Raw genomic sequence first — 26,956 nt, 5'->3', positions numbered from 1 at the left:
CCAGGCCTGGCTGGAGGCGGACCGCTTACACTGGGTGCTGACCTCAGACCCTCCTCATTTTCCCTGCCCTCTTCTCTCGGCATGAAGACACGGTGGCCAGACACATCCGTAGGCAGAAAGGACCGGGGAGGGAGGGACGCAGCCCCCGAGAGCCCTCTGGAGCACTCTCAGCCACAGGCCTCGCCCTCCTCCCGGCATCAGGACAGTGTGCGAGCTGCCATGTCCCTATGCCAAGAGGAGGCCCGAGGAAGGCACACGGTGGCTGAGAGCCTCCAGAGTGCTCTCGGCTGTCGCCTGCCTCGTCCTTCTCCTGCCATAAGGACAGTGTGCGAGTGGCCCTGTCCTTGTACCGAGAGAAGGCACGCGGTGGCTGAAAGCCTCAGGGTTGCTCTCGGCCGTCTCAGTGTGCGAGCTGCCATGTCCCTATGCCAAGAGGAGGCCCAAGGAAGGCATGCGGTGGCTGAGAGCCCTCTGGAGCAGACAGCCCGAAGACTGGAGAGGAGGAGGATCGGGGCTATTGCCCCATGTCCCGTGTTCCTCTTACCCAGCGTAAGAATGGGGCAAGCAACCCCACCCAAATGCCAGGACAACCTGAGGGTGACCCGGGCAGCCCCAAGGCCAAAACGTTTGGCCATGCCTGATCTGCACTGTGTAATGAATGCAGTGTGACACCACTTTGATTCTCATTGCTCAATACTATGGAATCCCGGTGGCGCAGTGGGTTAAACCCTTGTGCCAGTGGCAGGACTGCTGACTGGAAGGTTGCCCTCAGATCTGGGAGTTGTAGTTCACCCCTATCCAGAGAGCCCTGAACCCAGCCGACAACAGACCTGGACCAAACTTCAGTGATATGACCTATCATCCCAAAACAAACAATGCCTTCTTCCAATCACTCAGGCATTGCCGGCTCCCCAAGCTAATAATAATAATAATAATAATAATAATGGTTGTTGTATGTTTTCCGGGCTATATGGCCATGTTCCAGAAGCATTCTCTCCTGACGTTTCGCCCACATCTATGGCAGGCATCCTCAGAGGTTGTGAGGTATGGAGAAACTAAGCAAGGAAGGTCTATATAGATCTGTGGAAATTCCAGGGTGAGAGAAGAAACTCTTTGTCAGTTGTAGGCCAGTGTGAATGTTGCAGTTAATCACCCAAATTAGCATTGAAAAAGCTTCATCTCCTGTCTTCTTCTGCCTGGGGGCATCCTTTGTTCAGCGTCATTAGCTGCCCCGGAGCTCTTCTGTTTTCAGAGTGTTGCCCCCCACTTACTGTTCTGATTTTTGAGTTTTTAATAATAATAATAATAATAATAAGCACATCTACCTTGTTTGCTGTGTCATACAATATAATAATAATAATAATAATAATGTGGTTTCATGAAACGAAATCCAGCATGTCTATCTTGTTTGCTGTGTCATACAACATCGTTGTGTCAATAATAATAATGTCAGTTGTAATGTGCATGGCAAGGTCCCTTTGCATTATCATAGGAGGAGGGGTGGTTGTTGTTGTGGTTGCAGCTCTTGCACCATTCAATGGGGAAAGTCAGTGACTGGTTCTGGCTGCCTGGGGAGCTTCTGCGCATGCTCCCCTTCTTTAGCCCACCAGGTTCTGAAGGGACCGGAAGAGCAGCTTCACTGCCAACACTGCGCATGCGCAGAAAACCCACTCCGCGCCTGCTCAGTTGCAGTGAAGCCGAGGCCTGCCGGCTTTGAGGAGGTGCCGCGGCGCCGCGTGACGAGCCAGGCCGGCCCTCGACGTCCTCTTCCCGCCATGGCTCGCGACGTGAAGAGCAAGCTCTCCAAGAACCTTCTCCGCATGAAGGTAACGGGGCGGCTGGAGGGAAGAAGGCCCAGTTTCAAGGCCCTTCCAGGAGTGGGCGCGGCCTAGCCGGCTCTCCCCGAACGGCTTCGGCAAGGCTCGGCTAGGCCCCGCCCACTTCCGAAGACCTATGGTAGGCCGTTAGGAATTGTGGGAGTTGAAGTCCAAAACACCTGGAAGGCCGAAGTTTGCCCATGCCTGAGCTAAACAGTTTGAAAAGAGCTATACAAAAGTTAGAAAGACAATTAGATAATAGCAGTGTGCTAAAAACACAATCAAAATACAGCAAATACATTAAAATGGCCTTTAAAACTCATATCTCCCCAAAGGAAAGCTGGATTTCGTGTAAAATCAGAGTTGGAAGAGACCCCCAAAGGCCATCCAGCCCAACCCTCTTCTGCCAAACAGGAAGACACCATCAAATCCCTCCTAGAATCATAAATTGAGTTGGAAGGGACCTCTAAAGGCCGTCTAGTCCGAACCCCTTCTTCCATGCAGGAAAGGCACAATCAAAGCACCCCTGACAGATGGCCATCCAACCTCTGTTTAAAAGCCTCCAGGGAAGGAGCTTCCACTGGAATTTGAGGCGGAGAGTTCCACTGCTGAACAGTCAGGAAGTTCTTCCCAATGTTGAACCCTAATGTAATCTCCGGGGCAGCGGAAAGGAAGCCCCCCCCCCCCCCGGTCCCTTAGGGCACCCTTCCACATGTTTAGACACGGCTCTTCTCGTGTCTCCTTTTCTCCACCTTCTCTTCTAAGTCTAAACAGACCCAGTTCTTTAAGACGCTCCGCATAGGGATTATTCATGGCCTCCAGATCCCTTCTCTGGAGACATCCCCATCTCCTTCGGCCATTCCCCGGAGAGATCAATGGTTTCTAGACCTTTGTGCCTTTCGGTCACCCTTCTCTGGACATTTTGCAGGTTGCCCATGTCCTTGCGTTCGATAACCGAGAACTGGGCACAGGGTTATTCCAAATGCGGTCTGGCCAAAGCGGCCGTCCTATGATTTCTCTTGATCTAAACGCTAAGCTCTTATTGACGCAACCTAGCATCACACAGGCCTTTCTAGGCACCACATCCGGGGAACCCAGAGAACGTTGAGCCCCAGGCGCACATGGGCCGGGATGCCCAGCTCCGTGAGGCTGCATCTACACCACCATATAATCCAGATTATCTGCTCTGAACTGGATTATATGAGTCCACACACTGCCATATGTTCAAAGCAGATGATCAGGTGAAGTCTGACCAGATTAGAAGAGGGTCGGACTGTGACTTCTCTTGCTCTCCAGTCAAGATCCATCTATTAATGTAGCCTAGAATTGCATTAGCCTTTTTAGCAGCTGCATCACACTGTTGGCTCATGTTCAGCTTGTGAATGCATAGCTGTTTATTATTAATAACATTAAATGTTGAATTCTTAATAACATTAAGTGTTTATTTTTAATAACATTAAATGTTGGATTAAAAGTCCATCTAAACTCCATTCCTTTAGGAGGTAGTCAAGTCCAAATTGCCAGAGGTCCACCAATTTGCATATTGCACACATGAAGCTGATGTTTAAAAATACTAGTCTTCTTCAGCCTGCTTCCATAGGAAGGTCTTACCTTGGTTCCTAAATGAATGTGATATTACTAATAATATTACAACATATTGATATAGTTCAGTATAGTAATTTATTGCCAGTATTGTACTATGCTAATAATATAATATTGTATGTAGATTTAATTTGTAAGCCTCTCTGAGTCCCCTTCGGGGTGAGAAGGGCGGCATATAAATGTAGCAAATAAATAATAAATAAATAAATTATGTGTAAATGTTTGTATATTTTGTTTGTATATTTTGGGGTTTTGAATTGTATTGAATTGGTTGTAAACAGCTTTGAGTCTCATTTGTAAATAAACATAATAATAATAATAATGTTACTCTGGATATATTTGTAACCAGCATGATCAAAGTCCTCCTCCTTTGCATTTTAGCTTAAGGTGTTTAGTTCAAAGCAAGTGCTGTTCTTGTTTTACTTGGAGCAAAAGGCCGTTCTTGTTTTGGCCAAAGCTTTGCCTCCGCTTCCTTCCTTCCTTCCAACGGCAGGGCCTGCAAACTCGCCGTCTCCTCGTCTCATCTAATTTCTCTCTCTGCTCTGACTCATCAGCGTAGCCATGTGGCGATGGTGGTCTAGGGAGAGATATTAATGAGAGCCCTGACCTCGCCGTTGCCCTTGGATTTGCGAATCCGGTGCCGAGCCCAAAGTGGAATTAGTCTCGGCTCAGCGGTTAATGGACTCCGTTCCTGTCCTATAATGTAACACATAATTCAGGGGAAGAACGCGGCAGCGTGATTGATGATCGCTCCGTTTTCCCACAGAACAACATCTGAGCCAAGATTGCCATTAATTTTTAAAAATATAAATATTCATTAAATATTTATAACTCAATATCGTCGGGCCTTCATGGTTTGTTTGCTCCGGTTCTGCACAAGCGCCGTTCTGTTTGTATCCCCCTCTTTCGGGATGCGGCGCCTTCGAGCTCCCTTCTCGCTCTTTTTTGCACACGTCCTCCCCAAGCCCAACAGCCATCGAAAGCGGGTCTCTGTGAATTGATTATTTATTTATGTATTTATTTATTTACAGCATTTATATTCCGCCCTTCTCACCCCGAAGGAGACTCAGGGCGGATCACATTACACATATAGGCAAACATTCAATGCCTTTTAACATAGAACAAAGACAAACAAACATAGGCTGGCCTCGAACTCATGACCTCCTGGTCAGAGTGATTCATTGCAGTTAATTGCAGCTGGCTTGCTCTCCCGCCTGCACCACAGCCCGGGCAAAGGGCGAAGACTCCCTGTCTTACATCATATTTGCTTGGGAGTGAGTCCCACTCGCTCAGGATCCTCCTTTGGAAGTGAATTTGACTGCCTTCAGTCAGTGAGGTTTCATATTGTTACAGCAGAGTCTCACTTATCCAACACTCGCTTATCCAACGTTCCGGATTATCCAACGCATTTTTGTAGTCAATGTTTTCAATACATCGTGATATTTTGGTGCTAAATTCGTAAATACAGTAATTACTACATAGCATTACTGAGTATTGAACTACGTTTTCTGTCAAATTTATAATAAATAATAGTAATTTTATTTTTATACCCCGCCACCATCTCCCCAGAGGGACTCGGGGTGGCTCACAGATATAAAACAAGCATACAATAGTATCAAGTACAGAAAAACACGCAAATAAAATTAAAGGCATAAAATCACAATCATTATAAAACACATGATAAAACACAGCAATAAAATCATACAATGGACTGGGCAAAGTGCACTGAGTGCTATAAGATCATGGGGAGAACCTTAAACTGGGGTGAACTCTGTGGCTATTTGTTGTATAACATGATGTTTTGGTGCTTAATTTGTAAAATCCTAACCTAATTTGATGTTTAATAGGCTTTTCCTTAATCTCTCCTTATTATCCAACATATTCGCTTATCCAACGTTCAGCCGGCCCGTTTACGTTGGATAAGCAAGACTCTACTGTATAAGTTATTATAAGTTTATTTATATCCCGCCTCCATCTCCCCCGAAGCGGACTCGGGGCGGCTCACAGAAATATCAAATATAAACAATAACAGCATAAAATACATCAATAGACAAAAACATTGTTCCCATTGTGAGAAAAACATCTCTAATATTCCCACACAATACATTTCCCATATTTGCAATTCAGTTCAGCCCACCTTCCAGGGTTGTTTTGATAGAGTAAAATAAATGTAATAGTAGCAACAATAACAGAGTAAAATAATAAATGTAACAATAATAAATAAATAAATAAATAATACATTTCTGTGTCTCTCTTTTTCCGTTTCAGTTCATGCAACGGGGTCTCGACTCTGAAACCAAAAAGCAGCTTGAAGAAGAGGAACAGAAAATCATCAGCGAGGAGCATTGGTTCCTGGATCTTCCCGAACTGAAGGAAAAGGAGTAAGTGGGCTGGTTGGCATTCTCTTCGGCCAGTTGACCAACTGACCGACATGAGGGTTTGGTTTCATGCTGCGTGGCCAACAGTGCAGCCGGTTCCTCCCTCCCTCCCTTCTGTCTGTCCGTCCGTCCGTCCGTGCGCTCCCTCAGGCCTCTTCCCTTTGGTTGCTGCTTTGCAGGAGCTTCATCATCGAAGAAAGGAGCTTCACCCCCTGCGAAGACCTCCTCTTCGGCAGAATGTCCTTTAAGGGGTTCAACCCGGAGGTCGAGGTATGTCCCGCGGGCGGCTCTGTCCTTTTCGTGCTGACCCTTGTGTGCGTCCAAAGAGGCCCAAAGCCCCTGCCTTGAGCCTCAGCTCTGCTCCCGATGCAGGAAATATCTGCTTAAGGCAAGCCACTGAGCCTGCCCATTATTATTATTACGATTATTATTATTATCCTCTTTATTTGTATCCCGCCTTTCTCCCCAACATATATTTGCACTAAACTGTTTAAAAAGAGCTACACAAAAGTTAAAAGAACAATTAAATAACAACAGTGTGATAAAAAACAATCAAAATTCAGCAAATACAATTTTTTATTTCCATGTCGGGAGCGACTTGAGAAACTGCAAGTTGCTTCTGGTCTGAGAGAATTGGCCGTCTGCAAGGACGTTGCCCAGGGGATGTTGCCCGGATGTTTTGATGTTTTACCATCCTTGTTGGAGGCTTCTCCCGTGCCCCCGCATGGAGCTGGAGCTGACAGAGGGAGCTCATCCATGCTTGCTCTTCTTGGGTTGGATTTGAACTGGCAACCTTCAGATCAGCAACCCAACCTTCAAGTCAGCAATCTGCCACTGGCACAAGGGTTTAACCCATTGCGCCACCCGGGGCTCCTAGTAAATACATTAAACTGTCCTTTAAAATTCATGTTCTGTTTTGGCGCTTTGTGCCGTGTGTAAGCCGCCCCGAGTCCCTTCGGGGAGGTGGTGGCGAGATACAAGAATAAAGTTGTTGTTGTTGTTGTTGTTGTTGTTGTTGTTGTTGTTGTTGTTATTATTATCATCATCATATTTATTTATACCCCGCTGTATCTCCCCTGAAGGGAACTCAAGGTGGCTTAACATAAAATTGAATTGGTGGTTGTTTGATATTATTACTGTTGTATAAACCTTTGTTTTAACTTCTGTTTTATCATCTTCTTGTGTTTTAAACTCTGTATATTGTTAATGTATTTGCCCTGTTACTTTTGTAACATTGTGAGCTGTCCCGAGTCCCCATGGGGAGATGGTGGCGGGGTATAAATAAATTATTATTATTATTATTATTATTATTATTATTATTATTATTATTATTATTATTATCGTCCTACCCATGTAAAATGTACAAATATACGAACATTAAAACAGGATTAAAACAATCCCAGTTCAAAACCATTCTAGCAGATCCAAACCTAAAGGCCACTTTTCCTCCCAAATCTGCCTCCCGGACTCCCTTCTCGGGCGCCATGCTCAAGATGATGCTCTTCTCCTTCATTTCCAGAAGTTAATGATCCAGATGAACTCGAGGTTCCAGGAGGCGGAAGGAACGGGCGAGGGCGACGCTGCCATGGAAGCGGACGTCTCGGATGAAGAGATGGCCAGAAGGTACCTATTCCCGTTTATGGCACACGCAGCATCACCAAGAAGATGAGTTGCTGCTTTTCCCCCTTGTAAAACAAAATCCCGACCTGGAACGGCCAATTGCTTGCTGTACAAAACATTTTTTTTTAGAGGAGAGCCATCCATTGTGGAAATAAGCTGCTGACCTGATAAGTTGTGTCTCCGGCTTGGAACCTTTTACTTCCTCCAGGCACTTTGGCTAGAATTCGGTCACAGTGCTTATTTGTTTCCTTTCCTGGCTCTGTGTTTCTGTAACAAAAGGCTCGGAGGGAGTAAAATGCATCAATTCCTTTAAAAATATGTCTTTCCGTTTCCACCAGAGTAGGTCACACACAGTCCCTAGAAGTCATTTTGGAGCCTGGGATAGGAGTCAGCTTCTGGGAAAGAGGAAGGCAAAGGCCGGCCCTCACTCTGATCTTATTATTATTATTATTGCATTTATTATTTTACTCTATTTATTATTACTCGTATTATTTTCCTGTATTTATTATTATTATTATTATTATTATTATTACATGTATTATTTTACTCTATTATTATTAAAAGGATACATAAGCACATTTACATTGAAGAAGATGAGAATAATGCTTTGATCAGAGTTGGACAGTCTTATCTTAAATTTGAGCTTGATGTAAATATTCAAAAACATTTAACCTACTGATGCCTCAATTAATGTAATTTTATTGGTATCTGTTTTTATTTCTGAAATTTACCTCCTTCGGCTTATACTGGAGTCAATGTTTTCTTAGTTTTTTTTGTGGTACAATTAGGTGCCTCGGCTTATACTCGAGTATATATGGTAACTGTATAATTTAGCATGCAGAAGCTTGCAAGGCAGCTGCAGAATCCTATATGGCAAACCAGTTTATATTAATGTGAAGGCCCACATTTGTACTTTCACATTAATATAAACTGGTTCGTCATATAGGATCCCGCAGCCCCCGATTTGCTTCTCATTCCGCATGCTGATGGGAGATAAATATTAATATCCCCATCCCGGGATTGCAAGGTTATACGGCGGCTCTTTGTGATATTTTGCATGCTTAAGAGGCCGTGTTGTGGCACAGGCTGGTGAGCAGCCTGCTGCAATAAATCACTCTGGCCATGAGGTCATGAGTTCAAGGTGAGCACCCAACAATAAAAAATAAAATAAAAAAATAAAAGTAGCCCCTTCTCATTGCTGACCTAGCAACCCGAAAGATAGTTGCATCTATCAAATAGGAAATAAGGTACCACTTATAAAGTGGGGAGGCAAATTTAACTAATTTACGACGTTGGAATGAGGAAGTGCCGTCACAGTGGATGATGAAGCAGCTGCTCCCCGCTGTGGCCGGATCCGAACATCCCCTCAGGAGAAGGTTAAATTGCCTCTGTGCCTGTCTGTCTCTGTCTCTGTTCGATGTGTATATGGGCATTGAATGTTTGCCCTATGTGTGTATAATGTGATCCGCCCTGAGTCCCCTTCGGGGTGAGAAAGAAGGGCGGAATATAAATACTGTAAATAATAATAAATAAGGTGATCTTTAGAAGGCCTTTCTTAATTTTAATTGCGCTCCTTTCCAGGTACGAAACCCTGGTGGGGACCATCGGGAAGAAGTTCCTGAAGAAGCGGGACCGCCGCGCGATGCAGGAGCCCCCCGGGGACGAGGAGGGCGGGAGCGGCGACGACAACGACGACGAGAGGCCCAGCCAGGCCAAGAAGGCCTTCCTCAAGCCCCGGGATTAAGCCCCGCGGCCGGTTCGAGCTTCCTTCCTCTTCCATGTCACGGTAACGCAAGCTATTTTTGCAAGTTGCCAGATCCCTTCGTGTCTGCTCCTTTTCCAGAGCAGCCGTCGATGTCATGTTAGGCATCTGTGGCTCCTTGCACACGTTTCTTGCCTGGGACTCTGAGCAACGCGATATTAGCGGAGAGACGGAGCACACGTTTGGATTATGATTCTTAATGACAAGAAAGGGTGTTTTAGGGTCAAGTGAGCCCCGTTGGAGTTTCTGTTATTGCAAAAATAGTTTCAGGTTTAAAATAAAAAGGGAGAAATGTTTCATTTTCAATGTTGGATTATTTCTATGCAAAATTAAAACTGAAATATATACAGTAGATTCTTACTTATCCAAGCTAAATGGGCCGGCAGAAGCTTGGATAAGCAAATATCTTGGATAATAAGGAGGTATTAAGGAAAAGCCTATTAAACATCAAATTAGGTTATGATTTTACAAATGAAGCACCAAAACATCATGTTTTATAACAAATTTGACAGAAAAAGCAGTTCAATACGCAGTAATGTTATGTTGTAATTACTGTATTTACGAATTTAGCACCAGAATATCACGATATATTGAAAACATTGACTACAAAAATAGCTTGGAAAATCCAGAAACTTGGATAAGCGAGGCTTGGATAAGTGAGACTCTACTGTATATTGAAAAAATATTTTGCTTTAAAAACAGATGACTTCTAAGCTGTTCCCTTAAACAGAATGCGAATGCAAAATGGACCCTAGGATCCGAATTTTACCCAGTGACTTAAATATAACTCTCGCAAGTGTTGTTAGTGTACATAGGAAGAGAAAGACGTGAAGACTGGGGTGGGAGCTCTGTCAGTAATACCTCCTGTCATTAAAATTGTACCAATACCCATATTTTCCTCCCCTGATTAAATATTAAATACCATGCTTGTCAAAAAGTGCATGCGCTTGCACATTTGGGAAATCAGAATAGGACATTGCCAGGAAAGCATGCTATTGCTGTAGAGTTCAGAAAAAATGGCTGGAACCTGAGAGTTCCTAAAATGTGGACATTAGAAGTGATCATATTTACAATTAACTCACATTAATCCCCTTATTTTCCTTTAACCTCCTCCACTTCGCTGAGATGTTTGAGATGTTGGACAGGCACCTCGCTGAGCTTTAATAGCAGCATAGTTTTTCTCCAATATTATCACTTGAACAATATCCCTGAATTTCAATCATTTGAAAAGGCCCAAATCCCTCCATTCTACCCCTTTTGCCCACCATGGGACTTCTTTGGCCCGGCTGACATACCGTAATATTTTTCAAGAATCTTAGGATGCCAAGAAGCAGAAGTAACTTATTTTATTTTTCAAGTAAATTATGACACTAGAAATCTCAGTATGTTCACAAAATGGAAGATGCGTCACATTAACTCTTTTGCTGACCTTACACCTTGAGTGCATTTGAATTCCCATGGAAGCAGGAAACACTATTCCAAGTTCATGCAATGCAGGCTTGTTTTGTAAATCCACCTGGAAGAGCTGAAAGCCCGGCCTGGTCAATACATGCGAACCTCGCAATTTCCCATCCATGCAAAGTGTTCTGCATTCCCAGCCTCTAAATGAAGCCAGTCCACGCGGAAATGCTCTCTTCCACCTGCAGAGTTGCTTCCTCTGCAAAAAGGAACAGCACGTGTTGTGTACAGATACAGTAGAGTTCCAGTTATCCAACTTCCAGTTATCCGACGTACCATATTATCCAGCGTGCTCGCCCACATGGCCCAGGGTGCTTGCTGGAGGGACAAGACTCTTCCCTCTGGCAAGCACCCGGCACGTTGGAGAAGCCCAGTACATGTTACTGCCTAGCAACACGCACCGGGCTTCTCTAAATGGGTGCATGGTGGAGGGACAAGACTCTTCCCTCTGGCAAGCACCCGGCACGTTGGAGAAGCCCAGTACATGTTACTGCCTAGCAACACGCACCGGGCTTCTCTAAATGGGTGCATGGTGGAGGGACAAGACTCTTCCCTCTGGCAAGCACCCGGCACGTTGGAGAAGCCCAGTACATGTTACTGCCTAGCAACACGCACCGGGCTTCTCTAAATGGGTGCATGGTGGAGGGACAAGACTCTTCCCTCTGGCAAGCACCCGGCACGTTGGAGAAGCCCAGTACATGTTACTGCCTAGCAACACGCACCGGGCTTCTCTAAATGGGTGCATGGTGGAGGGACAAGACTCTTCCCTCTGGCAAGCACCCGGCACGTTGGAGAAGCCCAGTACATGTTACTGCCTAGCAACACGCACCGGGCTTCTCTAAATGGGTGCATGGTGGAGGGACAAGACTCTTCCCTCTGGCAAGCACCCGGCACGTTGGAGAAGCCCAGTACATGTTACTGCCTAGCAACACGCACCGGGCTTCTCTAAATGGGTGCATGGTGGAGGGACAAGACTCTTCCCTCTGGCAAGCACCCGGCACGTTGGAGAAGCCCAGTACATGTTACTGCCTAGCAACACGCACCGGGCTTCTCAAAATGGGTGCATGGTGGAGGGACAAGACTCTTCCCTCTGGCAAGCACCCGGCACGTTGGAGAAGCCCAGTACATGTTACTGCCTAGCAACACGCACCGGGCTTCTCTAAATGGGTGCATGGTGGAGGGACAAGACTCTTCCCTCTGGCAAGCACCCGGCACGTTGGAGAAGCCCAGTACATGTTACTGCCTAGCAACACGCACCGGGCTTCTCAAAATGGGTGCATGGTGGAGGGACAAGACTCTTCCCTCTGGCAAGCACCCGGCACGTTGGAGAAGCCCAGTACATGTTACTGCCTAGCAACACGCACCGGGCTTCTCTAAATGGGTGCATGGTGGAGGGACAAGACTCTTCCCTCTGGCAAGCACCCGGCACGTTGGAGAAGCCCAGTACATGTTACTGCCTAGCAACACGCACCGGGCTTCTCTAAATGGGTGCATGGTGGAGGGACAAGACTCTTCCCTTCGGCAAGCACCCGGCTTGCCGGTAGGGATAAAAGGGTCTCCCTATTATCCGACAGTTTCAATTATCTGAAATTCTGCCCGCCCATTGATGTTGGATAACCAGAACGCTACTGTAGATGGGATTTAGGTGTGCATCAGAACACGTTCTGTTCTTCATTCAGCTGTTGCTGCTGTGTGCCTTCAAATTTAATTTATTGATTTATTTGCTTTATATTCTGAATGGGGCACAAACCTCAGGCAGGCTTCTCAGGTGTTTATTGAGAGGGGGGTTGTTTGTCTTTGCCCCCCTCTGAGGCTGAGAGAGAGTGGCTTCCCAATGGGTGTTCATGGTTGAACCTGGTCTCGTGGTGTATTTGTCCAGTGGTGAAACCTTTGTATGCAATGCCATCTTGGCTCTTCCGAATTCAGATCAGTGTGGATTAATAAAATCTGAATGACACGTTCCTCTGTTTTCAAGTGCGTAAAATCTTCCTTACCTGAGACAAACAGTCTAATTTCCTTCCATGAAGACGAAATGCACCCTCACCCTATCCTTGATCTAGTTTGGGAGCTTTGATCTCGGGCCAGAGTTCAATCTATCACTTGGCTAATCATTAGACGGAGAGGCATCCTTCTCATGCCAGGCGTGACCCTACCGGCTAGACGTCATAGTTCCCGGGGAGGTTAATCGAGGCCAGCTTCCTCTCCAAGGAGATGCCAAACTCCTCTCGCAGGGTCGGCTCCACCTCCTCGTCCCGCAAGGCCTTGAACTCCACCAGGTCCGTGTCCTCCTCATAGCCGTACGTGGTCTCTGAGAAGGTCCACCCAACCAGAGCCCGGAAGCCGACCGCGGTCTGGAGGGTGCAGATGGACTTGCGTGTAAACAGGGAATTGGGGGACGTTTGGAGGTTCAAACATTGGGGCTGGAAGTCCTCCATCGTAACCGGCTTCAGGTTGAACGAGTAGATGTTCCTGCATCCCACCTTCCCTACAAGATGGCTGAAGTCGGGATCGGGAACGTGTTGCTTCCTCCTGACTTTCTCCAAGTACCACGTCCCCTTCTCTTCCGTGAAGCGAAAGATCCCCGGTGTTTGAGGCTGGTCTTTGCCGGACACCAGCTCCATCGGCTCCCACATTTGGTAGTAGGAGCCGTAACCACCGTCAACAATATACGTTGTGCTGTCAATTACAACCTTCATGATGAGGTGGTTCATGTCCGTCTCGTATTCGCCTTGCTGTGGGTTGTAGACATAGGACCCCAGGGGGGTGGTGTCGAACCCCAGGGTCTGGAGAACCCAAAGGAGCAGCTGGTTGTTCTCCATGCACCACCCACCCCGCCTCTTGCGCACGATCTTCTCGTAGACGTCCTCCAGGTCCAGCGTGATGGTCTCCCCGCAGTGGACGCTCAGGTTTTCAAAGGGAACGGCCCGGATGTGGTGCTGGAAGATGGCCCTCAGCGTTTCCAGATCGAGCTTTTCCAGGGAGCCTTTGTAGCCGGTTCTCGCGAAATACTCTTCCACGTTCATGTTTCCTGCAAAAACAATGTTAAGAGAAGTAATTTACAAAGACGGTGATACTACTTAATGTTTCTGATTTCATTATAGGCAATGATTAATCCTATGTTTGCAGATCGGACAACCCTTCTCCCTCGCTGCCGACGTCCTTGGGGTGACAATGGCTCCTTACCTTTGCTTTCTGTCCAAATAACTTATGTTTTATGTCCTTCGCATGATCTGAATGAATCAGAAACCATGCGTAAAGCCTTCTGTGATGCAGGGTTGTTGTATGTATTCTGGGCTGTATGGCCATGTTCCAGAAGTATTCTCTCCTGACGTTCCGCCCACATCTATGGCAGGCATCCTCAGAGGTTGTGAGGCTTGGTGCCTGTGTTGCATTTGCTCACAACACTAAGGATCCTTTCCTTCTTGCACTTGTTGCCATCCACCCATCTTTGTCATCTTTGTCTCTGATCTCACGCTCTTCCCTTGTAATGAATGTCAGAAACAAAAAGTCCTGCCAAAAGCCGGCGTCTCCATTCATGAGCGGAGGACTGGAAACCAGGGCTGTAGCCAAGGGGGGTGGGGTTAGGGGTTCAGCCCCCCATCCCTGAAATTTTTCAGGTTTTAAAATTCAGGTTTACTCATGAATTTTAACTAGTGAACCAAATCCCCATAAGTGTCCACTGCAGTTTATCAGTGGAGCCTGATTTCTAAATTATTTTGCGTTAAGGAACTTCTCTTCATGATTCGCTAAAAAAAAGTTTCCAAACAGCCCGCCCCCTCTGAAATCTTTTTCTGTCTATGGCCCTGATGAAAAGGCAGTTTGAAGAGAAGAGGCTTACCTGCTCAGCGGGACAATCTCTGCTCTTTGGAGATCTTTGCTTTTGGGGAACACCGAAAACACACCACGGAAACAAGCGGAGTCTTGCACCTTCGGATCTGCAAACTATTCACTTTTCGTTGCTCCTTTTGCGAGGTCTGTGAGAGGAGGTGCTTCTCCGGAGAGCATGAGAGACAAAGTCCATTGGCAGCATTTCTGCACATTCCCCTTCCGCCAACTCCGCCAATTGAACTTTGGTGCTTATGTTCCAATGAGGCCGACTTGTGATTAGGAAGCAAGACCAAGGGCTTTCCATTTGGCTGAGAAGGAAGGGAGATTATTACTTTCTAGTTGAGAGTCTTCTTTCTGTTTCAAACAGGTGGAACTTGGAGGCCCGTGCGCGTGGCAGAGAAGAGGGGCTTTGTTGTGAGGCAAGGCAGGGCTGGCCGGACACAACAAGGAGTCTTATTGGGAAATCTCTGACTACAGTCAACCGGAGGACCCAGAAAAGGCCTATTTTATTGGGCATGGATAAATGAAACTGCCGGTATCAGGCACAGATGTAGAGATCACCCTGCGCTGTTATTCAAGGGAGAGAGCCACTTGATATCTACTGCGTGATGTTTCTGATTTCGTTACAGGCCATGATTCATCTTGTGCCTGCAGATCGCACAACCGTACTCCCTCGCTGATGACATCCCCGAATTTTTTTTTCTGGCTTTGGCTCTGCTGAAAAGGTAGTTTAAAGAGAAGAGACTTACCCTCAGGAAGCTGGAGAAGTTTAAACTGCTTCTATGTCTGTCTCTGTTCTATGTGTATATGGCATTGTATGTTTGCCAATTATGTGTATAGTGTGTTCCGCCCTGAGTCCCCTTCAGAGTGAGAAAGAAGGGCGGAATATAAATACTGTAAATAAATAAAATAAATAAATAAATAAATAATACCTGCTCAGCGGTACAATCTCTGCTCTTTGGAGATCTCTTTGCTTTTGGGGAACACCGAAAACACAGCACGGAAACAAGCCAAGTCTTGCAACTTTGGATCTGCAAACCATTCACACTTGTTTCCTCCTTTGGTGGGGTCTGTGTGGGCTATCACGTCCTGACATCCGGGGAGCAGGAGAGACAAAGTCCATTGGCAACATTTCTGCACTTTCCCCTTCTGCCAATTGAATTTTGCTTCTTACGTTCTGACGAGGCCGACATTCCCTTTGTTTGCATGTGATTAGATAGCAAGACTAAGGGCTTTCCATTTGGCTGATAAGGAAGGGAGAATATGACTATCTAACGGAGAGTTTTCTGTTTCAAACAGGCGGAACTTCAAGACCCGTGCGCATGGCAGAGAAGAGGGGCTTTGTTGTGAGGCAAGGCAGGGCTGGCCAGGCACAACAAGGGGTCTTGTGGGGCAATATTTGGCAATGGGGTCCCAATGGGGGAGAGCACAAGCACCCCTTTGCCAATCAGGGCCTGACAAATGCCCTTAACCTGCCCGGTCATGCTCATGCGCATGCACACAGGGTGCACGCACGCACACACACGGGACCTTGTTGATATTATTATTATTATTATTATTATTATTATTATTATTATTATTATACTGGGATCTGCATGAATCATCTGAAAATACATCACACAGTCCTAGACACTTGGAAAGTGTTTGACTTGTGATTTTGTGATGCGAAATCCAGCGTATTTATCTTGTTTGCTGTGTCATACAATAATAATAATAATAATAATAATAATAATAATAATAATAATAGATCACACAGTCCTAGACACTTGGGAAGTGTTCGACTAGTGATTTTGTGATACGAAATCCAGCATATCTATCTTGTTTGCTGTGTCATACAATAAAATAATAATAATAATAAATACATCACACAGTCCTAGACACTTGGGAAGTGTTCGACTTGTGATTTTGTGAAACGAAATCCAGCATATCTATCTTGTTTGCTGTGTCATACAATAAAATAATAATAATAATAATAAATACATCACACAGTCCTAGACACTTGGGAAGTGTTCGACTTGTGATTTTGTGAAACGAAATCCAGCATGTCTATCTTGTTTGCTGTGTCATAATAAAATAATAATAATAATAAATATCACACAGTCCTAGACATTTGGTAAGTGTTCGACTTGTGATTTTGTGATACGAAATCCAGCATATCTATCTTGTTTGCTGTGTCGTACAACAACAACTAATAATAACAACAACAACTTTATTTTTGTACCCTGCCTCCGTCTCCCCGCAGGGACTTGGGGCAGCTAACATGGGGCCAGGCCCAAATTTCCAGAATAAACAAGATAAAATACGTTCACAGTAAAACAAACATAATTTGCATTTAATATTACGCAGATTAAACCAACAATTTTAAGCAACAATATAATGGTAGGTAAAACCGCCAAATTAAAACAATACAACAATACCCTATTAAAAGGCTGTGCAGTGCAGTGGGCCGTGCATGATTAAAACCTGATGAGGGAGATAAGAGTTTTGCAGCAAAGAGGAGAATCCAAGGTGAGATCAATGCTGAGGAGGTTATTCTTGTGGTCAGTTGTTGAAAGCACACGGGAAGAGCCAAGTTTTCAGGTCTTTCTGTTGATCTATGCGCTTCATGTCCCGAATGGGGCTCAGATCTCAGGCAAGCCCCTCAAGTGTTTTATTGAGAGAGGGTCTGTCTGTCTTGGCCCCCTCTGAGGCTGAGAGAGAGTGACCTCCCAATGGGTGTTCATGGTGTGGTTGTCTCGTGGTGTATTTGTCCAGTGGTGAAACCATTACATAGAACGCCATCTTGGCTTTTCCAAATTCAGATCAGTGTGGATTAATAAAATCTGAAGAACAAGTTTGTCTATTTTCAGTTGCTTGAAATCTTCCTTATCTGAGACAAAGATGAAATGCACCATCATCCTATCCTTGATCTAGTTTGGGAGCTTTGACGGAGAGCAAACCCTGCTGCCATGGGCTAGACGTCATAGTTCCCGGGGAGGTTGATGGGGACCAGCTTCCTCTCCAAGGAGATGCCAAACTCCTCTCGCAGGGTCGGCTCCACCTCCTCGTCCCGCAAGGCCTTGAACTCCACCAGGTCCGTGTCCTCCTCATAGCCGTACGTGGTCTCTGAGAAGGTCCACCCAACCAGAGCCCGGAAGCCGACCGCGGTCTGGAGGGTGCAGATGGACTTGCGTGTAAACAGGGAATTGGGGGACGTTTGGAGGTTCAAACATTGGGGCTGGAAGTCCTCCATCGTAACCGGCTTCAGGTTGAAATAGTAGATCTCCCTACGTCCCACCTTCCCTACAAGATGGCTGAAGTCGGGATCGGGAACGTGTTGCTTCCTCCTGACTTTCTCCAAGTACCACGTCCCCTTCTCTTCCGTGAAGCGAAAGATCCCCGGTGTTTGAGGCTGGTCTTTGCCGGACACCAGCTCCATCGGCTCCCACATTTGGTAGGTAGAGCCATAACCACCGTCAACAATATACGTTGTGCCGTCGATCACAACCTTCATGATGAGGTGGCTCATGTCCGTCCTGTAGTTGCCTTGCTGCGGGTTGTAGACATAGGACCCCAGGGGGGTGGTGTCGAACCCCAGGGTCTGGAGAACCCAAAGGAGCAGCTGGTTGTTCTCCATGCACCACCCGCCCCGCCTCTTGCGCACGATCTTCTCGTAGACGTCCTCCAGGTCCAGCGTGATGGTCTCCCCGCAGTGGACGCTCAGGTTTTCAAAGGGAACGGCCCGGATGTGGTGCTGGAAGATGTCCGTCAGCGTTTCCAGATCGAGCTTTTCCAGGGAGCCTTTGTAGCTGGTTCTCGCGAAATACTCTTCCACGTTCATGTTTCCTGCAAAGACATTGTTAAGGGAAGTAATTAAGAAGAAGGGTGATTGGAAAGACAATGATACATCTGGAACTAGGCTGTGATCCTCATATCTGCACAGAACAGGTCCTCGGTCTTTGTGTGGATAAATAAAACCATATATGAATGGTGGACCTCATTGAAGTGAAGGACGTCCAGTTAGAGAAGACTATCGTCAACGGGAGGACCCAGAAAAGGCCTGTTTTATTGGATGTGGGTAAATGAAAATGCCGGCCTCAGCCACAGATGTAGGGAACTGTTTTTTGCTGTGTTTTTCATGTGTTTTATAATGATTGTGATTTTTAATGCCTTTTAAATTTATTTGTGTGTTTTTGTAAAACTGTATACTGTATGCTGGTTTTATATCTGTAAGCCGCCCTGAGTCCCTCTGGGGAGATGGTGGCGGGGTACAAAAATAAAATTATTGTTGTTGTTATTATTATTATTATTATTATTATTATTATTATTATTATTATTATTATTAGGGAATAGCCTCAATTGAGCAAGGCCTCTCTGTCTCTGATCTCAGGCTCTTCCTTTGCAATGAACGTCAACACCAAAGAGTCCCACCAAAAGCAGGCGTCTCCATTAATGAGAGGCATAGTGAAAAGTTATTTTGAATGGAAGAGGCTTACCTGCTCAGCGGGACAGTCTCTGCTCTTTGGAGATCTCTGCTTTTGGGGAACACCGAAAACACACCACGGATACAAGCAGAGTCTTGCACCTTCGGATCTGCAAACCATTCACTCCTGGTTCCTCCTTTGATGAAGCCCGATTGGGCAGCGCTTCCCTGGAGAGCACGAGAGACAAAGTCCTTTGGCGGCATTTCTTCACTTTTCCCTTCCGCAGATTGGACTTTGGGTCTTACTTTCTGATGAGGCCGTTGTTGTTGTCTATTCCTTCTGTCGCTTCCCACTCTTGGTGACCTCGTGGATCAGCCCAGGCCAGGGCTCCCTGGTGGCCATCAGGCCGGTCCCTTTCCTTTATTGTGCGCATGATTTTTCTAAAGGTTTTCCCCTGACGTTACGTCTAGTCGTGACCGACTCTGGGGGTTGGTGCTCATCTCCATTTCTAAGCCAAAGAGCCGGCGTTGTCCGTAGACACCTCCAAGGTCATGTGGCGATAGGCATGACTGCATGGAGCGCCAATGTTACCTTCCCGCCGGAGCGGTACCTATTGATCTACTCACATTTGCATGTTTTCGAACTGCTAGGTTGGCAGAGGCTGGAGCTAACAGCGGGCGCTCACTCCGCTCCCTGGATTTGAACCTGGGACCTTTTGGTCTGCAAGTTCAGCAGCTCAGCGCTTTAACACACTGTGCCACTGGGGCTCCTTAGTGAATAAATATCAGGTAATAAATTGGTAGATAATGTTATAATATTGATATTATAAGCAACTGTTATAATACTTTGTTTTATATTGTACTGTTGTTGTTTTTACCTATGTTAAACTGTGAATTGTATATTATGTTTTTGTCTACTCTATTTTAATTTGTGTTGTTCGGCTTGGCCCCATGTTAGCCGCCCCGAGTCCTCACGGGAGATGGTGGTGGGATACAAAAATAAAGTTATTATTATTATTATTATTATTATTATTATTATTATTAATGCGATTTCCCTGCTTCTTGTCAGAACGGGGTTGGACTGGACGGGCCGGACGGATGTCGGATCTTCTCTGCATCCTTCCTCCCTCCCTCCCTCTCCTCCACTTCCCTCCCTGCTCTCCATTCCTGGCCAAGACCGGCTTGGCTTCCCTTCCAGGCCAAGAGCGTGCGCTTGAGCCACGAGTGACCGCCAGGTGTCACCCGCCCACCACCGCCCGTCCACTTGCTCCGCTCCTTCCTGCTCTGACTCCTGAAGATGCGCCTCAAACCCAGCAAATACTATTCAGAGTACAGTAGAGTCTCACTTATCCAACGTTCTGGATTATCCAACGCATTTTTGTAGTCAATGTTTTCAATGCATTGTGATATTTTGGTGCTAAATTCGTAAATACAGTATTTACTACATAGCATTAATGTGTAATGAACTACTTTTTCTTTCAAATTTGTTGTATAACATGATGTTTTGGTGCTTAATTTGTAAGATCATAACCTATTTTGATGTTTAATAGGCTTTTTCTTAATCTCTCCTTATTATCCAACATATTCGCTTATCCAACGTTCTGCCAGCCCGTTTATGTTGGATAAGTGAGACTCTACTGTATTTCAAATGGGAATGGGTGGGAAGTGGCACGCTCTCGGGCTTCCTTTTCTTCAGCGGCAGAGCAATCCGTCGGTCTTTGTCCTGGAACGAAACCTGTGCCATAAAACATTTCAACAGGATGCCCTGAACCTGTCGTGTAATGAATAATATCACAGAAAGACCCGTCCTGCGCATTTGCTACAACCATCATTCACTGAATGCGATGCGTCTTGTTTCGTTCTCGCCATAGAATTTTATCTTGTAAATCACCTAGAGCATCTTGGATGGAGGGCGATTAATAAGTAATTAAATGATGATGATGATGATGATGATAGAACGAAGTTCCGGATATATTTTGGGTTCATTAAGATAGATCGCTCTTTGCACAGCACACAAATACGTGAAAGTACAACATGGCCCCTGTGCCTGCAAGATACGTATTCCTAGGCTTTGTGTGGATGCGCGGAACTGGATACTGGCAAATGGGACTGAAATTTGGAGCCTCTGGCCCACAAATGCCACAGAATTGCCCTGAAGGACCTTAAATGAACAGGCCCATCAGATTTCTCATCAGACTATTTTTCTATGTTTACAAAATTGTATGGCACTTTATCTCCATTCCTTATTCCATGTGTTATTTTGTTTACTGTTGAATGTTTTAATTTTGCTGTTATATTTTGAGTATGTAATGTTTTTTGCTATGTCATTTTGGGCTTGTCCCTGTTGTAAGCCACCCCGAGTCCCTTTGGGGAGGTGTGGTGGAATATAAGAATAAAGTTGTTGTTGTTGTTGTTGTTGTTGTTGTTGTTGTTGTTATTATTATTATTGTTATTGTTATTTTATTATGACACAGCAAACTAGATAGATATGCTGGATTTTGTATCACAAAATCACAAGTCGAACACTTCCCAAGTGTCTAGGACTGTGTGATGTATTTTCGGATGATGCGTGCAGATCCCAGTCGGGTGGCCTTTTGCAGTTGGCAGATCGTAATTTTGTCAATGTCTATTGTTTCCAAATGCCGGCTGAGATCTTTTGGCACGGCACCCAATGTGCCCATCACCACCGGGACCACCTGCACTGGTTTCTGCCAGAGCCTTTGCAGTTCAATCTTGAGGTCCTGAGAGCGGCTGAGTTTTTCCTGTTGTTTTTCGTCAATGCGACTGTCACCTGGGATGGCGACATCAATGATCCAAACCTTTTTCTTTTCCACAACTGTGATGTCTGGTGTGTTGTGTTCCAGAACTTTGTTTATTATTATTATTTAAAAGGCTGTGCGCTGATGAAGCCGTGTGTTTTGTTTCTGTTGTATTTGCGTTGGGCATTTTCCCCCAAACTTCTCCAAATGGATACACACCTTATGCGTCACCCTGGTCCCATCTACACATCCTTTATTTTTATTGCTCCTCCATCTCTATGACTCTATGACAAAACTCCAAAGGACACGGATCCTGTTATAACTTCACTCAGTAATTATGTCAACGATTACCATAGCCTTTCCCCCTTGCGGAGTCCTTTGCGTGATCATGAGTCGTAAAATACTCTATCCTCCCATAGACATCCCTCAATATTGTATGAAATGGTGAGAAGCGTGGCCGTTGTGTGTCTCCTTCGCCAAAGGCCCACTCGGAGGATGCAATTGCCTCTGCGTCTGTCTCTGTCTTGGTTCTATGTGTATATGGGCATTGAATGTTTGCCCTATATATGTATATAATGTGATCCGCCCTGAGTCTCCTTCCGGGTGAGAAAGAAGAGCGGAATATAAATACTGTAAATAAATAAATAAATTTTCCGGCAGTCATTACCAACCATTTCACAGCGATTGATGGCGGAGCCCGGCTTGCTTTTGGGCGGGTGCCAGTTCGCAGAGAAAGGCTGCCAAGCCCTTTCAAAAAGGAAGCGCACGTGTTTGTTTGCCAATTCTGCCTGCAGATGGAGACAGAAATTAAGCTGTTTTCATCCAAGGAAAGAAGAGACAATGTTCACAATATTTCACGTCTTAAGCACCTTGCCCAAATTGTGCTCTCTCTCTCTCTCTCTCTCTCTATATATATATATATATATAGGTAATGAAATTTCAGCCTAGGACAAAACAACAAAACTATACATCCCACTAAACTTGGCAGCACAACCCCTCATCCATGCCTCTATGTTCATACAACAAAAAGAAAAGAAAAATAAAGTCCTAATTAGAGGGAGAGGAATAATTGCTTTCTTTTTCCAATTGCTGCCAGTTAGAAGGCTAAGCTCCGCCCACTTGGTCCCCTAGCAACCCACTCAGCCAAGGGGACAGGCAGAGTTAGGCCTCGCTTAGGCCTCTTCCACACTGCCTATAAAATACAGATTATGTGCCTCTACGTTCATACAACAAAAAGCTCCAGCTACTCCAGAAAACGGCCAGGCTTTGAGACTGCAAGGCTATTGGCTGCTATTCCACCTGGCCATCAAAGGATTCCCATAAGCCACAGCAACGCATGGCCGGGCAAAGCTAGTATATTTAGCTTATATATATATATTCATCCATTAACTAGTGTTCGTCCCACTCTATAGCTGTGCGTTTCACAGTGGATGATGAATAAAAGCAGCGCAAAGAACCAAGTATGGGATTTACATCCATCTAAGTGAAGTCTGCAAGAAATGGGACTGCGTCTGCATTCAGCGAAAGGGTGTCCTGGTGTTCCTTTGCAGGAGACTCGGCAAAACCACGACTGCGCATTAGGGCAGTGCAATGGGTCACAATGCACACGGGGTGCTCATGATGCCAATCCGGACAACGGGTTGAGACTGCGAACGCGCATGGATGGAGCCATTGGGCATTAAGAACGGGTTAAGGATACTCTGCATGCCCGTTGGCGATGCGATGATTCACACCTTTAACTCAAAGCGAGGCTGTCTTGGAGTTTTCTTGGCAAGACGCGTTCAAAGGGGGGTTCACCCATGCCTCCGTCTGAGGCTGAGAGAGTGTGACTTCCCCAAGTTCACCAAGGGAGTTCCCACGAATGGCATTCCCATCTCCATCTCCAGCACTCAACCCTATTCATCCCATTCATTTCCAACACTCAAACCTACACACCCCGTGGCCCTTGCTGCCACTGTATGCAGGTGTTGTGTGCCTTCAAGCCATTTCTGATTTATGGTGGCCCTAAGCCAAACCTACCTTGGGTTTTCTTGGCAAGGTTTGTTCAGTGGATGTCCAGCCTTGCAGTTGCAAGCAGAAATGAGGAAGACTGGGGTCCGTTTCTCAACCATTTTGAGGTTCTGATGGCGGTCCCTCATCTGTCGGATCAGCCCAGGAAGCCTGCAGGGTAAGTACTATTTATTTATTTATTTATTTTATTTACAGTATTTATATTCCGCCCTTCTTTCTCACCCCGAAGGGGACTCAGGGCGGATTACAATGAACACATATATGGCAAACATTCAATGCCAACAGACAAACAACATACATTAGACAGACTCAGAGGCATTTTTAACATTTTTCCAGCTTCACGATTCCGGCCACAGGGGGAGCTGTTGGTTCACCGTCCAGTAGTGGCTGTACTTCCTCATTCCTTTCCTCGTGTTTTGCTGGCAGTTTTATGGTGTTGTAAATTAGCCTCCCGCATAAAGCGTCCCTAAATTTCCCTAATTGACAGGTGCAACTGTCTTTTGGGGCTTCATAGGTCAACAGCAAGCCGGGGCTATTAATGGTCGGAGGCTTAACCCGACCCGGGCTTCGAACTCATGACCTCTCGGTCAGTAGTGATTTATAGCAGCTGGTTACTAGCCAGCTGCGCCACAGCCCGGCCAGAGTACTATCTCTGCTGTGCTGAGCCATGTACATCCTGGCCAACTGTGATTCCCTTGAGACCACTATGCATGGCCGTTATGTGCTTTATAGCAAGCAAACAGTGTCAAAAAGGTCTATGTCCTGCAAGTCTGCAAGAAATGGGACTGCGTCATTTAATAATAATAATAATAATATGAATAATAATAATAATAATAATATAATAATAATAATAATAATAATAATAATAATAATAATAATACAACTTTATTTTTATATCCCGCCACCATCTCCCCAAGGGGACTCGGGGCAGCTTACATGGGGCAAGGCCCAACAACACAATAAAAATAAAAAGCAATTCACAATATAAAAATAGGATAAAAACAGAAATATTGTAACAATAAATAATAAATGAAACTGAGATAAGGAACTTTATTGAAATGAAGGACAACAGACTCAAGAATTCCATAGAGTTGTATTGGAGGACCTAGAAAATTCTTAGAGGATCTATTTTGCTAAATGTTGACAAATGAAACTGCAGATACCAGCTCACAGTTATGGGAATTCTAATGTACTTGATCCTTATTACATCATTGTTTTACAGGGTTTTACTGTCTTAATTTTTGTATCACCTCGGTAAATTTTCTCTTCAATAATGTCTGAAAATATGTTTTGAAAAAAAAAAATATATATATATATATATATATATATATATATATATATATAGGTCTGTATATAGGCTACTAGCCAGCTGTGCCACAGCCCGGCCAGAGTACTATCTCTGCTGTGCTGAGCCATGTACATCCTGGCCAACTGTGATTCCCTTGAGACCACTTTGCATGGCCGTTATGTGCTTTATAGCAAGCAAACAGTGTCTAAAAGGTCTATGTCCTTACATCCTCATAGCCAGAAATGTTGAACGTAGGACCTTTGGAAGCCCTTGGAAAACCCTGCAAGGTCTCAGCCAAAGATGAACCATTTGCGCCCGGATGCTTCTCCAGGTTAGGAGACTGTACTCACATCGACCCAGTTTTTGGGGCTGAATGCTGAGGCATACACATGGGTAGCATATGGGGTAAATGTACACATTTGCCAAATTCCAGGCAGTATTCCCAAAACACGCCAAAGAAGACGCAAGGACTCCATCCATCCCATGCTTCTCCTTCTCAACGCTGTTGGAACATGACCGCAGGGATGGCCGTTCTGTGCCAAGGCCAAAACCATTCACACAAATCTGAGAATTTGCATTGATGCTACTTGGAAATACCTCCCATTCTTGTAAACAAGGAGGAAAGGAAAGCCTCTGTGGTTTCCCATTCTCAGAAGAAAGACCAGCGAGGATTTTGTGTCGCTAGCAAAAACACAGCTGCGGAAGAGATAATCGGAAAGAAACAGCAAGAAAAACAAAACGGCAGGATGAATGCTGGCAATAAAAAAAGGAGAACAAGGAACTACACAGAACTGAAATAATAGTAAAGCAAAACATATTAAAAGTTTATAAGTCCTGGGAAAATGGGAAGGATGCTTTTGTTGGATGCCAGGAAGACATTCAACACGTCTAATTATGCAAAAATGTTGGCCAAGGTGCTGCGTTTGGAGACTGAAATGTTGCTAGCAAAATCTATCAAGAAAGATTGAAATCTCTCAGCCTCTTCCAAAGTGTTTCCCAAAGTTCTGTCCTCAAAGCAAGCGCGACAAGGCTCCCAGTGTCAGCCGCTTGGTTGTATTTTGGTCTGTTGTCATCCTGCTTGTGAATAGCCAGATGGATGGCCAGTGTGACCGACAACCTAAACGCAATAAAACACATCGAGCCCCATGTATTGCGAGACAAAACAAAGCCACTGGAGTCCTTCCAACAGTAAAAGTTTCTTACACACAGCAAAGGAAACAGAGCTGGGGTGAAAATTTTAAAAGGTGCTTTTAGGATGTTTTTAAGATGTTTTTAAATTGTTGATTTTAGCCGGTTCTTGTAAGCCGCCCCGAGCCCTAGGGGAGTGGCGGCATATAAGTTTGAAAAATAAATAAATAAATAAAATGTAACACAATCTATGAAACACTGAGACATTTCTTGGGCAACACAAAACCCCAGCTGTGTCTTCCTTGTGCAAAGAGCTTGGGAGTAAAAATGTTCTGGATTCCTTCAGATTTTGTGCATGAAACAAAGTTAGTGAGCTTATCAGTTAGGACAGGCATGGGCAAACTTTGGCCCTCTCTCCGGGTGTTTTGGACTGCAACTCCCACCATTCCTAACAGCTTCAGGCCCCTTCCTTGCTTAAGTGGCTGAGGGGGAAAAGGAAAGGGCCTGAAGCTGTTAGGAATGGTGGGAGTTGCAGTCCAAAACACCTGGAGAGAGGGCCAAAGTTTGCCCATGCCTGAGTTAGGACAACCCACAGGAAATGTTGAAACACAGGGGTTATGGGCCCAGCTCGCTTCCGCTGCGCAGATGCTGAGTTGCTGGACGGAGGGGAAAATTGAGACAGATGGCTATAAGTGTCTCAATTAATCCAACTCACATCCACATCAACAGGAAAGTTTCATCAAACTTCTGACCGAAAGTGAACCCTTTGACGGCTGATTTCGCTGCTGTGCATGCTTAGAAAACAACACTGCTTTTTACTGCTGCTCAGTATAACCATATTCTTCACACGCGCTCCCCAAGTGCACTGGCCCAGGTTTGACCCCTCAAATATTGACAAACCAAA

General features: G+C 45.3%; 3 protein-coding genes across 6 annotated transcripts; 1 reads left to right on the top strand and 2 right to left on the bottom strand.

The window, feature by feature from the left end:
• The first annotated feature begins 1,658 nt into the window (after window positions 1–1,658).
• On the top strand, window positions 1,659–21,281 carry mphosph6 (M-phase phosphoprotein 6). 3 transcript variants are annotated; one of them, XM_062961545.1, is made up of 6 exons: window positions 1,659–1,826; window positions 5,688–5,800; window positions 5,977–6,067; window positions 7,317–7,424; window positions 9,003–9,203; window positions 15,095–21,281. In XM_062961545.1, the coding sequence occupies exons 1-5, from the start codon at window positions 1,776–1,778 to the stop codon at window positions 9,159–9,161; spliced, it is 522 nt and encodes a 173-aa protein (XP_062817615.1). In that variant the 5' UTR covers window positions 1,659–1,775; the 3' UTR covers window positions 9,162–9,203; window positions 15,095–21,281. The 3 variants fall into 3 exon arrangements, with proteins under 3 accessions (XP_062817615.1, XP_062817617.1, XP_062817614.1); XM_062961547.1 differs by lacking the exon at window positions 15,095–21,281 and adding an exon at window positions 14,833–15,088; XM_062961544.1 differs by lacking the exon at window positions 15,095–21,281 and having other exon boundaries at window positions 9,003–9,485.
• LOC100565405 (arylamine N-acetyltransferase, pineal gland isozyme NAT-10) lies at window positions 10,511–19,004 on the bottom strand. Of its 2 annotated transcripts, none has more exons than XM_062961543.1 (2): window positions 18,941–19,004; window positions 10,511–13,665 (listed from the first exon to the last, which is right to left on the bottom strand). In XM_062961543.1, exon 2 carries the CDS (start codon window positions 13,658–13,660, stop codon window positions 12,794–12,796), a length of 867 nt encoding a protein of 288 aa, XP_062817613.1. In that variant the 5' UTR covers window positions 13,661–13,665; window positions 18,941–19,004; the 3' UTR covers window positions 10,511–12,793. The 2 variants fall into 2 exon arrangements, with proteins under 2 accessions (XP_062817613.1, XP_008120442.1); XM_008122235.3 differs by lacking the exon at window positions 18,941–19,004 and adding an exon at window positions 14,476–14,834.
• Window positions 16,658–19,075, bottom strand: LOC100565208 (arylamine N-acetyltransferase, pineal gland isozyme NAT-10). Its single transcript, XM_003228522.4, has 2 exons — window positions 18,941–19,075; window positions 16,658–18,290 (listed from the first exon to the last, which is right to left on the bottom strand). Exon 2 carries the CDS (start codon window positions 18,283–18,285, stop codon window positions 17,419–17,421), a length of 867 nt encoding a protein of 288 aa, XP_003228570.1. The 5' UTR covers window positions 18,286–18,290; window positions 18,941–19,075; the 3' UTR covers window positions 16,658–17,418.
• Window positions 21,282–26,956: the final 5,675 nt, after the last annotated feature.

This window comes from Anolis carolinensis, unplaced genomic scaffold, assembly GCF_035594765.1.
Source record: "Anolis carolinensis isolate JA03-04 unplaced genomic scaffold, rAnoCar3.1.pri scaffold_9, whole genome shotgun sequence".
Classification (NCBI taxonomy): Eukaryota; Metazoa; Chordata; class Lepidosauria; order Squamata; family Dactyloidae; genus Anolis; species Anolis carolinensis.
This window is presented reverse-complemented; position numbering and strand designations above follow the sequence as displayed.